The following is a 16,760-nucleotide window of genomic DNA, read 5'->3' as shown; positions in this document are numbered from 1 at the left end:
TAAATTACAACTGTTTATATTGAAGACAGATTCAAATAAAGAACTGCAGCTGAGTGAAAGGTGGGGATGAGTTCACACTTTTAAAAGGAAGTCAAAGAATATTACCTTTGAACAAACAGTTATTTAGGGATATTCAGAAGTGTAACCCCTGCCCCCAGCCCTCAGAAGTCACTCCTATCTTCCTCCCCTTTTTGTTTCCCTAGCTCCCATGATTGTTTTCTGTCTGGTATCCTCCTCCATTTAAATAGCTCGTCACTTGGAGGATCAAAGTTGCTATTTTCAGTCACTTAACCTACAGCTAATCTCATTGTTGCTTGCCTGTTTAAGTAGAATTAGTTGTCTGCTGTGCACCTGATGGCTAACAAGGAGATTGTCTAAGTCCTTGGCTATATGTAATGTTAAAGAAGGTGCATTTCAGAACTCACATAACGAGCGGTTTCAGCTCATTAGTTTTGATGCTTGATTTTATAGAGCTGATTGATATTTGAACTTATGTGACTTGATTAATGTCTGTATTATTCATTATTGTCTGGCTGAGACTCAAGCATTGCCTTCCTCTCTCTGGAAACCAAAGTGAAAAGCAAATTTTTTAGAGCAGGGAACAGCAGTTTGGAACTTAAAACTAGCAAGCAGACCAGTTACTCTACAAATTATTTATTAACATGACAGATAAACAGAGTTAATAAAAAATTTTCCTTAGGTACGTGATCTCTCTGATCTGCTTCAGGAAAAGCCTGAGTAAAGAACAAAGTAAAAAGTTTACTCAATTTTATCCGAAAGTGTGTAATCAAAGACCACTCCTAATTGGTGCCTCTGCCTTAGCTCCAACCAGGAGAGACTTTTCTGAATTCACCACCAGCCAGAAGGCTTCCAGCAGGGTGTTTATTTTAAAAATTGGAAAACTTTTTCCATAGCTCTTGACATTATCAACATCATTACCAAAGTATTCTGATAAAACAACGCTTCAGAAGTAAGCAAGGTTACCTACATGTCTAACAATTTGTCTTCCCCCACAGCTTCCAAGAAAAACACCTACTCTGTTTTGAAACATCAGAAGGCAATGGACACTGTTTAAATACTGAGTTTTTAGTACTCAACTTGAGACGATCTGTTCTAAATAGATCGTAAATACCAGGTTGGAAGGGACCTCAAGGATCATCTGGTCCAGCCTTTCTTGGCAAAAGCATGGTCTAGACAAGATGGCTCAGCACCCTCTCCAGCTAATAAATAGACAACTCTATACTTGGTTCCTTTAATAAATAAAAACATTCCTTAAGATGCCTACATAAGTTATCTTCTTTCTTCTCATGTATCTGAAGCTGAGGAGTATATAAACTATGTAATAGTGGGAAAGTACTGCCTGACTTACATTTCTTTAACATAACAAATGAAACAAAAACGCAGCATTGAGATTTGAATGTCATGAAGAAATACATATGCACTGATACAAAATCATGGTTCAAAATGATGAATGAGACTAGAAGTTCACAAAAAAGCCTCTGCCACTCTCCTGAAAATTGCATCTACTGAAGCTGAATTCAACTCAAATACTGTATTGATGTGAAATCCTCTACTCGGGCACTGGGTGAATCAGCTGGCCTGCAGGACCAGACTGGGCAAGTAATTCAGCCATCTGCTTCAAGGTGTACTTTTAATAAATATGCATCTTGCTGGATAAATTCTGAGAATTTTGTGGCCTTTCCTCCTCCATTTCAGTTGTGTTAGTATTTTAAAGGTTTTGTTGCAAGACCCTAAAAAGTTACAGTGATAAAAGTTAAATCCTCAGTTATTTACACTTCATTAAGTATGCAATACTGAGAGAAGATCAGTTATTTAAGAACAATAACAAGGATTTACCAGCTGAATTCTGTTTGAGCTAATCATGTTTTTCCTCTTGGCTAGACCCAATTTTCCAGTTTCCTGTTATCTGTCTATGGTCAGCTTTCAAGCTCCCTAATAAAGCCTATTGAAGGGACGAGCTCTGACCTCCTGTGAAGTAGCACACAGCAGATAAGGCATTCTGCTTAATATATTATGTAAATGTAATTACAAATCTCAATAAGATTATTACTGATGCTATGTGAATGTTGTACAAACTACTATCGCGCCATCAGACACTTTCAGCCAAGAATTCTCATTACTGTAAAATACAAATGAAGTTGAAGCTTGCAGTACGAATCCCACACAAGCTTGTGTACCTCAATTATTTCACACGCTAGCTGCGTTTTTACCTTAAATGTACATTCAGTTTTCATTAACTGTTGCACTGTGTTCAAGCAGACCAGCTATAGAACATTTCAATCATAACAGAACCCAAGAACTACATCAGGATTGTGTCAAAATTTTTAACAGGATACCAGAAAATTCTTCATCCCAGTTCCAGATATTCTCTGTTTCCATGTGGCAACAGGGATTTCCTGATTTTTCAGAACTCTATTATTTAATCACTCTCTCTAGAGCAGAGGAATTAGAAGATTTTTGATGCTGCTAATAATCACGTTAAATTGCACTGATCTGGTACTAGGGAATTGGGAATTAATATTACAGACAAAATGTGTTGGTGAAATGATTCCTTGTCCGAATTGCACAAGCACAGTTATACAACACTTTCTCACCCACAGAAACCAGTATCTGCAACAAGATAACACACGCCCAAAGTTACAGTGAAAATCTAGGGAGTTTTACGTGATATTCTCCAAAATGTTTCCGTGTCAGAGGCTTCATGTTAGTATCGTCGACACTGTAAGATACACCTTCAGTTAGTGCCAACAGACAGAGAAAGAGACAAACACACTGAGACAGGCACAGCTCTGGTAGGCAGCAACACAGAAAGGTTATGGCAACACATTCACAAGGTAAGTAGGGAAATCAGCAAGCTGCTTTGCATTCATATAGATACCGACAGAGTACAGAAGTTACCAACTCATTTAAAAGTTACAGAACAGAAATTTGGGGTATTGGAATATTCATAGAAAAAGCAGGGAAATGACAGAACAAGTAAAACGGGAAAACAGAACTCTTATCTCCCCAGGGAAACTGCACTGAGCTGCTTTACATTTGTTCATGTTTCTGATGGAGCTGGCATAATTGTTGATGACACATACTTTTTTTGTTTTAATTTATCTTAGGCATGTTAAGGTCAGACATCATCGTTTATTGGAAATCATTTTTCCTTAATTGGAATTAAATCTGTGAGAAGGGATGCAAAGGTCTAGTTTGAAGTCACATACTAGAACACACAAAGGCTGCATTTCTTGCCCATGACATCCTCAGAACCCTTCTGATTTTTTGATAAGAAACAAATTAGTCCCGCTTATGACAGTCAAATGGGAATCACAATGTTTCACATTTCACCATTTACAACTGTCCTAACCATTCAACCATCAAAAGCTGTCACGACATTAGCAATACAGAATGTCAGACAATTTTTTTCCAGTAACTATAGTTTAATGCAAAAAGGTAAGCAAGACTGAATCAATGTTTATGAAAGAGTTCAATTTGACAATAATTTCTTTTCTGGGTACATTGGACAGAAGTCATCACTGTAAATCAAGCTTCTGTTATTTGATGTCCTACACCTTTTGGGGTTTTACATTCTTAAAAAGGAATAGCAGTTTGTCATGGAAGTGAGTAGAAAAAGAATGTTATTTGAAGCTATTGCAATTAATCAGGCAGAAAACATGTAGACTATACATACAACTTTCACTTCCTTAAACATAACATGTAATACTTAGAATGATTATGAGGAATACCATGTTAGACCATGCAAACACTGGGAGCAAAATCTGTATTTCTTTGCAGGCACAATTCATCAGGATCAGGTAATTTTTGTCAACAGTATACTGAACTGAGACAAAATCCTGTGAAAATGTTTTAATAGATTTTTTTTTTTTTTCCCCCACATGAGAAAGAATGCCACTGAAAGAATGAGTGACAACACAAGTAAAGGTATTGGTAAGGAACTGCCTAAAAGACAGATGACAATGGATAGTGCTGAAAGAGGAAGTACAATCAGTGGAAGAGAATAATGGTAATTCTCCAGGGTACGTTTTGGAACAAACATTTTAGTTACTAACCCTGGCACAAAATAAATGCATGCTAATAAAATCTGGAGATACCACAAAGCTGGAAAGCAGCAGTAACAGCAGGGAAGACTGGAATATCAGACATATGGAACTGGCTAAACTGAAGACTGTAATAACAGAAATTGGATTAAGTTTAACAGCGTAAAATGTAAATAACCTATTGAGTGTAACAGCAGAAACTTCACCTACGCAGGAAGAGCTTATAAACTGTAAATGACAGAAGGACTGGGTACACCAAATAATTATATTGTACCTGTACCCTTTCAGTGTGATGGAACCATGGCTCTTGGTGTCACTGGGAGAAATATTCTAGCAGGGACACAAAAATACTGCAGCTAGAACACAAGTTATTTCTAAAACGTCATATGGAGTATTATTTACAATCATTGTCAATTCAAAAGAATCCAAGTTTCTGAAAGCTGGAAGTTGTCTGACATTTAGAGTGAACGACAACTTGAAGAATGACCATACGCAAAACTGGCATAAAACACTACTTCAAAAAGTGTGATCTGTAAAAGAAATCCTTGCAATTTTAACTTACACATGAGAAACTCCGATGAGGCTATCACACACGTGCCAGAATGTAACTGTAGCTCCAACAGTATTAAACAGACCAAATGAAGCAGTCACTGTAGTACAGAGATTTAGGGTTTTTTATCACTACTAAACTCTTTCAAGTAGACCCACAAGTAAATAAATAAGCATTATCTTTTGCTATTCTTCTATTTCGTAATGCTTTTCCGCGATCAAAAGTGGTCTTTCAAATACAGCACATATGGATTTCCTACCTTGCCTTATTTATTGCAGTCCCAAAACCTACTAGCCATTTTGGAAGTATTCATAACCTAAAAATTCTGCTTACTCTTGGCTGTAATTTTGCTGTTACTACACCTACAAAGTCAGAGACAAAATTAACCTAACAAAACTTCATAGCTCTATTGCTCTGCTATAAAAATTAAAATATGTCTGCCATACAAAATTACATACTTTTTTTTTGGTCGCCCCCCCCCCCCCCCCCCCCCCCCACACACACACCTGTACTACACTTTCTTCAATATATTAAGTACCAGGACAGAGCATGTAAAACTCCCCCACACCTCAACAGAATGCCCAGTTGACCCTCTTCAATGCTTAATTGTCAAGAATCACTACCAGACAATTTCAAGCTCTTGCTTCTTTAGTTTTTTTAAAGTTCTCATGGCTTCTGCTTATTACAGTGTTGTCCATGTGGCACTCTAAAGTCACCTCTTTGCAGTCACTAAGACAGCCGTTTACAGGCTTAGCACACAGCTGCAGGCTGTAGAAAGATTTCTGTGGAAAGATTAGCCAGTATGGAAGTAGTTCTGGCAACAAATATATCTTTTCCTAAGCAAAAATACTGCAGCAGATACACAAGTAAGCATATTAATAATGAAGTGTGCTTGTATAAACATAACATACCAAAATATTTATATGTAAAACCAGCATTAAATTAGTCTATGGTATCTCTGGCATCTGAGGATTATAAGAGTATGCTTTTTCTAGATCACTACACTAGCCATCAAAACTGCACTTACATACTTTTACAAGGAATATTTTATGGTTTTTTAAAGCTGCCTTATCATGTTTAAATTACAGGAAAAAGATAATAATTTGAGGGAAAGAATATGAAAACAATACATTTATTATTCTTACAAAACAGAAATGAAGCAAAAGAATAAAAATGAATCCTAAAGACTCTCATCCCATAAACCACTCAGAATGTGTACATGTAGGTTCAACCTGTAAGAAAATCTTTATTCCAACCAAAAGCCAAGGAAACATGCGGGAATAAGTGAGACCAAGTTTGAAGCATATGTCTACAGTTCTTCTACTATGCTATGTAATAACAGATACAAGTAGGTTGACACGTTTTTTTTTTTTCTTTCATTGTTGTTAGAAAACAAACCAACCAACCATATTGACAAGCACGATCCAGATGCAATAAGCACTCTAACACCCACCTAGAACTCCTGACACCAACAGACTGAGGAAGGAACTGTAGCCAGAGGCTATAAAGGAAGAAATACATTTGGTCTAAATACATCCCAGTATCTCCAGTGCCTTGCCAGGAAAACAACTCAGGACTTGAAAAACAGTAAGAAAAATAAAGAGTGCACTGTTTGCTCAAACACACTGAAATTATACTTATTAAGAATAAAAGACAGTGTTATTGAAAAAGTCTTTGTATTCAAGTTGCAGGTGTAATATACTTGTTTTCTCTTTTAACATAAACCATAAGGCACAACGCTTGCTAAAAAAATAAACAAATATGTAACTTTTCAAATATCTCAGATAGGAACATAAGGCCTGAATTTTCAGTCCTTAAACTTAAGCAGAAATCTAAATGAGCCGGACTACCAAAAAAGCAAATTCCTTTCTGTGCTAAAAGTTCTATTTCCTATATGAGGAAGACTTAACTTCGCTACTGTTATAACAGATCAGATTTTAGCCCCTCCTCCCCTTTTTTTCCCTTCTTTAACCACTATTTTCTCTTTTGTACCTTTCCGATGCCCTTTTCCTGGACTTTACACACGGTATCTGATTAAAAATTACTGAGTTACAGTGGCAGTAATATCACTGTTTCCTGCTGCTTGAGGAGATGCTAAGGGCTGCCCCCCAATAGCTAATAAAGAAAAACTGAAGAGCATAAACATCACAGCACCTGAGTCAATAAAGATTTTAATACAACTTTTCAGATAAAGCTCCACAAGGTCTTGCTTCCCTGACCCCAGCCACAAAGCCTTCCATAACTGAACCAAGCATGACCTTACGCAAACATCTGCTTTGTAAGCAGTATTCTAATTTGGAGAATGTTAAGTGACCTATTTTTTTTTTTCTCATGTTAGAAGTTAAAACCTAGTAATAGTAAAGGAACACAAGGTAGGCTCTTCTAACAATACAACGGCTATTCTGTAAATGTAACAGGGAAATGCTTAGCATTGAACACCTTCAATGCAGACAAGGTTATTTGGACCAATACTTCCTTAATTGCCCTTTCAGGAATCGGTTTCTTGCACCAGTATCTTATTATAATTAAGATATCTTGCAAGTATATCTTAATTTACTATGAAGAAAAGGAAGCATTACATTTGCTGTTGCCCCAACTCCTAATTTAATTCAGAATTTCAAACACCAAATTTCTGTTTGTCAGATCTGAAAGTTCAGATAAGACATTCTCACTCCAAATCCATTAAATACTCACTGGGAAGAATGCTCTAGCAAGAACCTGCATAAAAGAAAGTGGTTTAAAAAATTTCTTATAATGTATTCAAGCATCTCAATATTATGGTTTTATACTAATACTGCAGGAGTATCAAACAATAAAGCAAGTTATCATTGCTTATTTATGCAATGACAAATCTACATGACACTCAGAAGATAACAATTTTTTCCTGTGAGCTTCTAATCCGATCTAATCTAATAACATAAACCCAGTGATAATTCACATAAAAAAAAAAGCAAAGGGCCCATAATCATAAATAAAATAAAGGCATTGTAAGGGAGAACTTGCGGAACAGATAGGGTATTAATAAATGATAATTTGAGACACTGTGAAAGGAGGCAGTTATGAAATACTGTGTTCACAAAGATAATGAAATGGAAAAAGTCTGTAGAGGACAAAAGACGAGGTAGGTAGTTTCCTTCTAATATAACAGAAAACTTGAGAATACTGAAGACTCCCTCACACAACTGCCATCCTCATTTCTGCCTGCATCATTCCAAACTTTATAAATGAGAATAAAATCACTGAAAGTCTTAATTAACAACTCAATCCTCAGCCACTAAACAATTCACTAATTATACCCTCAGAACCACAATCACCAGGACAAAAAAAAAATCAGAAATAAGGAAGATGTTTTTGTCCTACTTTCCTGATGTTGATTTTGGATATCAAAGAAAATAGAAGGAGAAAATATTTCCAGGTCTGAAATAATCAGAAAATGCTCAGTGTAAAATTATAGCTTAACTCACATAAAAACAGCTTGCAAATGGGGATGATTTGTCTTCAAAGCAGCTATTAAATTCTGAAAACACCTCCAACTTCGTAAGACACTGAAACAGATCTCATATCAGAATTATGACAGTTCTAACATGGACTTTTTTTCTGCAAACACCACAGAAGTCAAATGAATCTTTATGCTAGAGGCAGCAGTATTTCCTGGAAAGTTCCACCACATACAGCATCTGCTGAGCCTTGCTGTACACACTATACTTGGAAGGCAAGATCAGGGTTTTTTTATAAGAGATTTCTGGGATTAAGAATTTTCCCATTAAAGCACAAGGTTAAAAATGACCCTTTTTCAATCAAACTTTATTTCTTGTCTGTCCCTCTCATTTTCACTTTTAGAAAGGTTTACATACTTCTGCTTTATAACAAATACACCCAGTTCCTACCTAAACAGGGTAACAGAGTGCTCACACCCATCTGCCTTTCAAGCAACTGCACCCAGAAGATATACCAATCTACATAAAACAAAGAAGAAAAAAAAAAGGACACATACACATTCCTCCTTTTCCTGTGAGTCTTGTTTCTAACAAAAGTGTAATTAGCTAAAAGACTGGTGGGGACTCACCAGAACAAATGAAGGGGTGCACTCCTCGTCTTGCTGGCTTTCCTCAACTGACAATCATCAAGAATTTCCTTCCTTAGGTGGCAGGTATCAGACTTAGATAAGAATAAGAGAATTTAGACAGAATAAGAGAAGGGCTTATTCCTGAGGGTATTATGGCTAACTACATCTAAGATACCCAATCTCCAACTGCTTCCTCTGTCATTTTTTTCTTTAAAAATCATGAAGTTGAATGAATCGCCAGATATCTCAAGCACCACTCGATGGATGTAGGGAAAAAACAGGCACAATGTGATGAACATAGATTTTATTGGAAAGACCAACTTGAAGCAATTTCCTCTTATCCTCGTTCTCCATCAATTTGATGGAGAACCAACCCAGGTTAATTAAAATGTGAAACTGCTTCTAACTTGGACTAGTGTCCTTGTTCAGTTCAGTGCACAGCACCACAAACCTTTGTTTCAGCAGAGCAGAAGGGATGCATGGAGCTTGGGTCTCGGGGAGAGAGAAACAATGGGAGAAAAAGGCCAAAGCATGTGTTTGTAAAAGCACCTCTGCTGAAAGGACTACTCAAGGCTACTATCACTTAAGGCACTGGAGTTTGGGTTTCTAAATTTCTTCTGCTCGAGTAACACAGAATGTAGGTCTACGTTAGCTCAGTCACACACTACAAGCTTCCACTTAGCACTCCCACTGGACACAATACTGTAAGAAACCATTTGCCTTCTACATGACAGCACAGCCAGTGTGATCCGCCAGCTCTGGCACTCCAAGCATACGTGCGTCTTTTATTTCAGAATGCTTCTAGGCCATCACAGGCTCCCCCAGAAATCCTACCAACAAATTCTAGTCAAATAGCATTAACCTTACAGAGTCCTCACTGCAGGTCGGATGCCACCCTGAGGGGGTAACTATGGGAGCAGCTGCCAGCGTTTATAACATAAATGGTCACAGGGCAAAATGAAAAAGCATCTGTAAAGATGAGCTTTGTTTCCAGCCCCTGCTCAGTGGAAAGATGGAGAGGAAACACAGACCCTAGACCTGTAGAGCTCTCTACCTCCATAAAGGAGTACCTTATAAGGAAGCACTAGCTTACAAAATACTCACTAAAATAACTTTCTGTCCTGCAGTTTTCCATGTAAAACTAAACCATGCAACATTTCAAAGCAACATATTTTCAGAAGAATACCAAAATAATTTTATGTTATTTTTTCCTTATTTTCCTAGCCCTGTTTCCTTCACTCTCAGCACTTTGTAAGGACATCTTCATGTACGCGCGCGCGTGTGTGTGTTCAACATTAAGTCTGTTGCAAAGTTTGGTAAACACTTAAAATATGTTGTTGCTTTCTTTCAAACCCACAATTACAGTTCACTTTACCAAAGGCCAAGAGCACTTGGCTCACCCTTGTGCCAACTCAGCTCAGACACACTGTGCAACGCAGCTAACTCCCTAGGATGGGCCTTCCACCCCCAAATTTTCCACTTAAGCAAATTAATGATCAGGAAAGGTGGGATACACCCAGAAGACAGAAAACCGCTTATTCAGCAAGTCAAAAATGGATATGCTGGCACTAAAACTTATAGTTGAAAGTGAAATGCATCCTACAAAGAACCCCGGATTTCAGCTGCCTGCTAACTACAGTAAATACTTCAGAGATGTCCCTAAGATGATTTTTACTGAGGACAAGTAGTACCTTATTGGTAAAGCAAAGGGGCTGGTTTGAGGGGGAGTAGACAATTCTTTTATCCCTCTAACGGATTTATTCCCTTACGTTCAATATTTCTCAAAAAGGATGTCACTTCCACAGAGAATTCTGCTGCTCTACATTTTAAGAGCTCAAATGTTCCAGAGAAGGCTAAAGTTGATAAAGAAAATGGAAAGAAGCAGGGGGGCGGGGGGGGGGGGGGCGCGCGGAGGGAAGCATCTGGTGGCTTAGAATGCTAAAATCCTTCAGACTAAAAGAGAGTGGCAACCAGAAATCCAGAAACACACTGATCAAGCTCACCGTAATCCCGCATACCTTCTGGAAGTTGGTGTGCTTCTGCTTTGTATGCCTATCTTTTCATATGCAAAAGATGACATCTGAAATGTATGTAACTTGAGAGCTTGCCCTGTAGTTTTAACTATCCTCCCATAAACTTAAGCAACAAAAATAGTAATTAACATAGGTGTTTCATAATCCTTCCAAAACATTTTTTTAGTAAGAAAGTAAGCGAGGATTGGTTTACCATTCAATAGAAAAAAAGACAACTGTTTAACATGGGTGTGTGCCAATATATGAAAACTATTTTAAATGAACATTTTTGCAGTGGGCTGGAGGATCACGAGCCTAAATGTTGAACAGTCCCTAGCTGCAAATCTGCTCTGCACTGAATCGCTGTGCAACTCTGCACAGAGCAAAGAGATGGAGGAAAGAAAGTCAAGATGAAAATGACTGAAGCACATTAACACTTATAATTCTGTACTACTCCAAGAAGCTGGAATGTCCCAAATTAAATTTAGGACAGACTTAAATGTGCTCTTAGTAAAGTAAAGGCTGCCTCAGAAGACAGCAGCACAGACAAAGGGGAGTGCAAAACCACCAGTGGCACACTCACGATGCCTAGGACTAGTACGTGCCCAGAGGGTATCTTCTGTAGTCCCTAGGGGAAACTCTCCCAGTGGCAAGCAGGCCCTTCGAAGTCTTTTTTACTTAAAAGTATTTAGACAAAACCAGCATTTTACACCTCAATTTCCACCTTACATAAAATACAGAGAAGACCTGGCTCACCATTAAACTAAGGAGTTGTAGGAAGAACAAATTTTACATGTTTGAGTAATACAACACGCATAAATAAAGTGTAGCTACCTAGCTTCAGCCATGAAGTTTTTATTCCAGCCCACACCTGGATATTTGATAATGCATGCAAATATAAGCTTTTAACATATGCCATGAGGAATTAAATAACATCACAACCTTAAAACATGTACAAGCTTTTTCTCAGATAAAACAAAACCCAAAAAGAGGCTACAAATCTATAAAAAACAAAACACAAATTAAAGCTGATTCCTAATAAAGGCAAAATCTTACCCTGTGTATTACTAAAGTTTGCAGAAAACTAGCACAAGACAATATTTAACCTTGGCCTACAAGAAAGCATCACTTCATTAGTACAAATTAGTAATTTAAGGTATCAGGGGTAGGCATAAGCTTTACTTGAACTCCCAAGGAAGTTGTGCATTTGTGAGAGATGTACATACGTACTTTCTTCATCACTGCAAATACCTGCCCATATAATTAGCTTAGATGAAGTTTTGTTTCTAAAGCTAGTCTTGGAGCTGTCGACATCATATGATAATGCTAGTGCTGCTGCACTATTATTATTTATAATATATATATTTTTATATATATAATATATAAAAATATATATAATAATATTTTATTATATATATAAAATAAAATATTATAGCAAAATTGTTACACATTAAAGAAAAAGCTGTTTTATTAACAGTCTAAGCCATCATTTCACTATCAGGTAAAACACCACACTATCTGTCCCCAGAAATTAATAGTCAGTATCAAATTTTATGTTCTAACTGATGTTATCTCAAAAACATTGTATCACATATTTAAAATAAAAAGTGGATAAACCCAGGGAATAATTAAGAATATCTACAAAACAGTAGCACTGATGTTATTTTCAGATAGCAGCTTTTCACCTTCTTCAATTCAGCAGGCATCAGGACACAGTTCTGGAAACCTCATGCAATTTCTCTACACAATTCTACTAATACCTACTAATACTTTTATCTCCTTCCTACTATAAATTCATCCCATAATGCCACAATCCCACAATGCTAGTGCAGAGATGGCATTCAGATTTGGAATGCCAAAACCTGAATACAGTCATAGCAATTTTGTTTAAGAAATGCTGAGGTTGCTTGTATTTGATATTTCAGAACCTTGGCCAATGTACTTTAGGAAAGAAAACTGATTTGCATTTGACATCAGAGTGGTCTGCACACCAACTACCACTGCTATCAGTGTCACTCCCTAACAAAAATAGCTGAAAATTATGGTCAAGGTACAATACTATGTATGGTTAATGTGAAAATCTACCCTGAAAGAACTGGGGCACTAAAAGGAAACAAAATAAAACAATGTGCTGTCTCATTGTATGAAAAAAGCCTTGAATGAAACACACGTAAATCATGGGTTCCAGTTCAGCAGCTACAACTCTGATCAAATCCTGGTGCATATTGGTTATTCATCTGAAATACCACTACTACAGCTGTTACATTATCTATCTTTTAGACTATTTCCTTCTTCTCCTATGTCCTTTGCTGTGTTCAACACATTCCCAAAAAGGATGTGGCCACCACAGTTAAACTTTCAGGAAAAGAGCATTAGTGGCATTTAGAATGTGTGTTTTCTTTTCCTTTCTTTTGCTTTACCCATTGCAAAAACCCTAATAAAACCAACAGTGGAACAGGTCTCATTACAAAGACTGATCATTTAACATACACTCAAGTGCTCTTTACATTTTTAATCCTTGCAAAACATCCCCTTATAAACAGGCATTGTGTTACAGCAGTATTAATGATAAAATGCCAGCGTGGACTTTATAAATATGGGAACCTCACTGGCAAGGCCACAAATCAAACAACAAACGGCTGGGAATGTATAAGTGCTTTTTTTTTGTTAAACACTCATAGTAATAAATATGCAATCATAACAATTAATATGTTGTTTTGAACTGCAACACTACTTAATTTTCACCCAAATTTTTACACCCACATTTCATCTTGGGGACACTTACTATGTGAGGGTGGAAACATCACATCTCTTGTATATTACACACTAACAGTGCTAACTAAATTAAGAAAGTTTTGATCTGTTTGGAGGAAAAGTTAGAGAAGGCAGGCATCTGTTCTTCTGGGAAGAGTTACTACCCCACATGCAAATTCAAATGCAGCAGTTTATGCAGTACATGGAAGTACTCTTCACCTGGTAAGAGGAGACAGCATCTCAACAGTTTACCCACAAGCACATTTTAAAAGTTAAATCCGAATTGAACTGAATACAAAAGCCTTTCACATCACATCCTAAGTGAACAAACAGTTCCTCAGAAATAACACTGTTGAAATCTTCAAAATTCAAGAAAAATACTCTGCTTGCCTTCTTCCAAAGCTGTTAATCACAAAGAGCTCTTTTTAGCAGATAGGCACAATTCTTCAACAAAACTAGCAGACTTCAAAATACTCCAGACGAGCAATTTGCAGCTTAGCACCACCCCACCTTAAAGCACTCCTAGCTTCAGCTCTTTCATAAAAAGCCACAACCTCAAAAGAAACAAAAAACAACCCAGAAACAAACCACAACAAACCACAATACACCTTTTGGACAAAAATCAGTAGTCAGTAAAAGAAGGAATGGCCAGTACAGACTCTAATTAAGAGAGATAAATGGAAGTCTCAGGCAAGCTCATTCTGCCAACTTAATAATTCAGCTTAAACAACTGGGAGTTTTCCTCCTGATTGCTGTCAGAGCAAAGGCCATCTACGGAGTGCGTTTGAAAATTATGCCTCTTGTAAACCTAATCTTTTCCTCTGCATACCAGAACACCATGGAATCTGGTAGGGAATGATACATTAAAGAAAAGATGATACTAGTTTTGCGGAAAAATTAATCATGGTCTCCAAAAAAGCTAGACACAAACATATATTACCTTTTTTATATATATACCAAGGTAAAGTTAAGTACCACAATTTAAGTACTTCCACTTACTTAGTAAAATGCCCTCACTTCATTTTAAATGTAATTTCATGACATCCAAAAAAAAGTGGTGAAAAAAAAATCCCAAACCGACCACACTGAGTGTTTTCTACTTCTGTATAGGTAGGACAAATTAAGAAACAGAATCTGTCTCTTGAAGGCACCTGTTCAAAGTTGATCATCTTTCACAAACAGGTTTCTAGTTTTGCTTTTATAAATTATGGATCATTAACTTTGAAACATACCAGCGTGCAAGATCCATCAGATGCATGCGGATATTCATTCATGTCTCTGACCATATGGTACAAGGTTAAGAACAGTTCTCAATAACCACAAGATGTAGGCAGATCAATTCTACTATACTTACTATTACAGCAAATACTTGTTACTAGCTTAAACTCTTTAATGGGAAATATTTTCACTCCACCGAGCAACCCCCCATAACTCCAACTGGAATTTGGAGCTCAAATTACTTACCTGTGAACATAATGCAACTGATGAACTGAATCAATAGCTATCACCATTTCAGCCAAATAAAAACGAGCCATGTCTTCAGGTAGTCTGTCCTCAAACTTGCTGAGCAACGTAAGCAGGTCTCCTCCAACATAGTAATCCATAACCAGGTACTATGGAGTATGGGAACGATAAGAAAACAGCAGAAAAAAACCCTCATTTATTGAGTGAATCAGATATTAAAAACCTAATTGAAGCATAAAAATTAATTTATTGCAAAAATTTTGGGCATTAAAAAAAGCTAACCAAGATGCTCAGATCTTCTGAAAACAGTACCTGGTTCAGCCCCATTTTAATACTTAACGTACTTGATTATTTTTCATTATATTTATACCTCTCCGAATACAGTAAGCCTCATGACAAGACAGTATCAGCTTCATCCACTGTCCCATCACCAAACAAAGTATTTTAATACTCAGGATTCCTTTACCAAAAAAAAAAAAAAAGGAGTAAAGGATTAAAGCACAGACCTATAAAAACAACAAATGTGTTTACTTGGGATCTCATTTGAGGCCCTTAATTTCCCAGGCTTCCCCTTCCCTTTTTTCCTACCATCTTCTTTTCCCATTAAACATAACAATTTTAGTTTACTCAGATTAAGGAAAAGATTGAGAGACTTCCAGTGGCTCACAGTACAAATCCAGATACTGCTAGCATTGCGCACAATACCAAGACCTGCCAACATACAATGGAAGGTGTCACCTTCTCCAATTGAAACGATGGAGAAAAATATGTTTGATTTCTGATTTATTAATGAGACTTAAAAACCTGCCTGCCATTGAATCAGGTGCAAAGAGATCAGAACCTTTCTCCATTTCACTGTGTTATGACACAACGAAATGCCACTTTCTTTAAGAACCATGGTCAAAATGACTGGAAAACATAAACTTAAGGAAAGTGGGAAACTCACAATTAGTATCATTTTAGCTTAGCTTAGTTTGTTTTAATTGTGGAACCGCAAGTGGAAGGACAAATGGGGAAAAGAAGAAAAACCTGAACTAATTTTAACTAACTAATTATAAGTAATCTAATTTAACACCCACTGCTATGACATTACTTTCAATCATCACTGTGGACAGACTAACTAGAATAATGTCCCACTGAAGTATATAGTATCTGAAAACTTCTGTCTAGAGTTCCAACCTCTCCTTCCAGGAAGGCAGCATATATCCATATTCAAAGCAGTGACTCTTAACAATAGTGTATAATGAATCACACATAATAAATAAAATATTAAAGATGCAATAAAGTACATCCCAATTTCATTCTTAAAAATTTTGATTACACAACTTCAAGGGAGTTTTTATAATTAGTTCCCCTCATTTGCTGAAGTCTTTCCCACCTTCAGGAAAAAAAGATAAAATATGTGGAAAAAATTCTGCAAAATTATACCAGCTACAAGATAAAAGTGGGGCAGGCAGAAATTTTACACCTGCTCCTTTCCCTCATACTTTCCATAACAATAAAGTTTATGAACAAAGATTTTGTCAACTTTAACAATTTAATACAGAATAACCTGGGCAATAACTTAAACCTCGTTGGCTTAAGTGCACGAAGAAAGTACAAAATGCATTTCCACAAAATATTCGATGAGCTGACAATCAAATTTTCATCTGTTGCTTTATGACATGAATAGTAAACTTCTTAATGTATGCTCACAAGCCTCACATGAGATAAATATCTTCTGTTCAGTGGTACTCCTATGCTCCCCTCTGGAACAAGGTCTACAGTATTAGCTTCTCATGTTTTACAGTTTTAGAAAATACATTAAACCTTTGGAACTTAATATAATTATTATTAACTGATACACTGTA

The 16,760-nt window shown here is 36.7% G+C and overlaps 1 protein-coding gene across 8 annotated transcripts in view; it reads right to left on the bottom strand.

Annotated features, from left to right (window-relative positions):
* CDC42BPA (CDC42 binding protein kinase alpha) overlaps nt 1–16,760 on the bottom strand; it is a 189,954-nt gene that overhangs the window by 96,564 nt on the left and 76,630 nt on the right. For all 8 annotated transcript variants that reach the window (XM_056356781.1, XM_056356782.1, XM_056356783.1 and 5 more), the window contains exon 6: nt 14,911–15,059. In XM_056356781.1, coding sequence (XP_056212756.1) covers nt 14,911–15,059 — 149 coding nt within the window. The remainder of the gene's footprint in view (nt 1–14,910; nt 15,060–16,760) is intronic.

The sequence above is a fragment of the Falco biarmicus genome, chromosome 12 (assembly GCF_023638135.1).
Source record: "Falco biarmicus isolate bFalBia1 chromosome 12, bFalBia1.pri, whole genome shotgun sequence".
Classification (NCBI taxonomy): Eukaryota; Metazoa; Chordata; class Aves; order Falconiformes; family Falconidae; genus Falco; species Falco biarmicus.
Note: the sequence above shows the minus strand (reverse complement) of the source record. Positions and strands in the feature narration are given on the sequence as shown.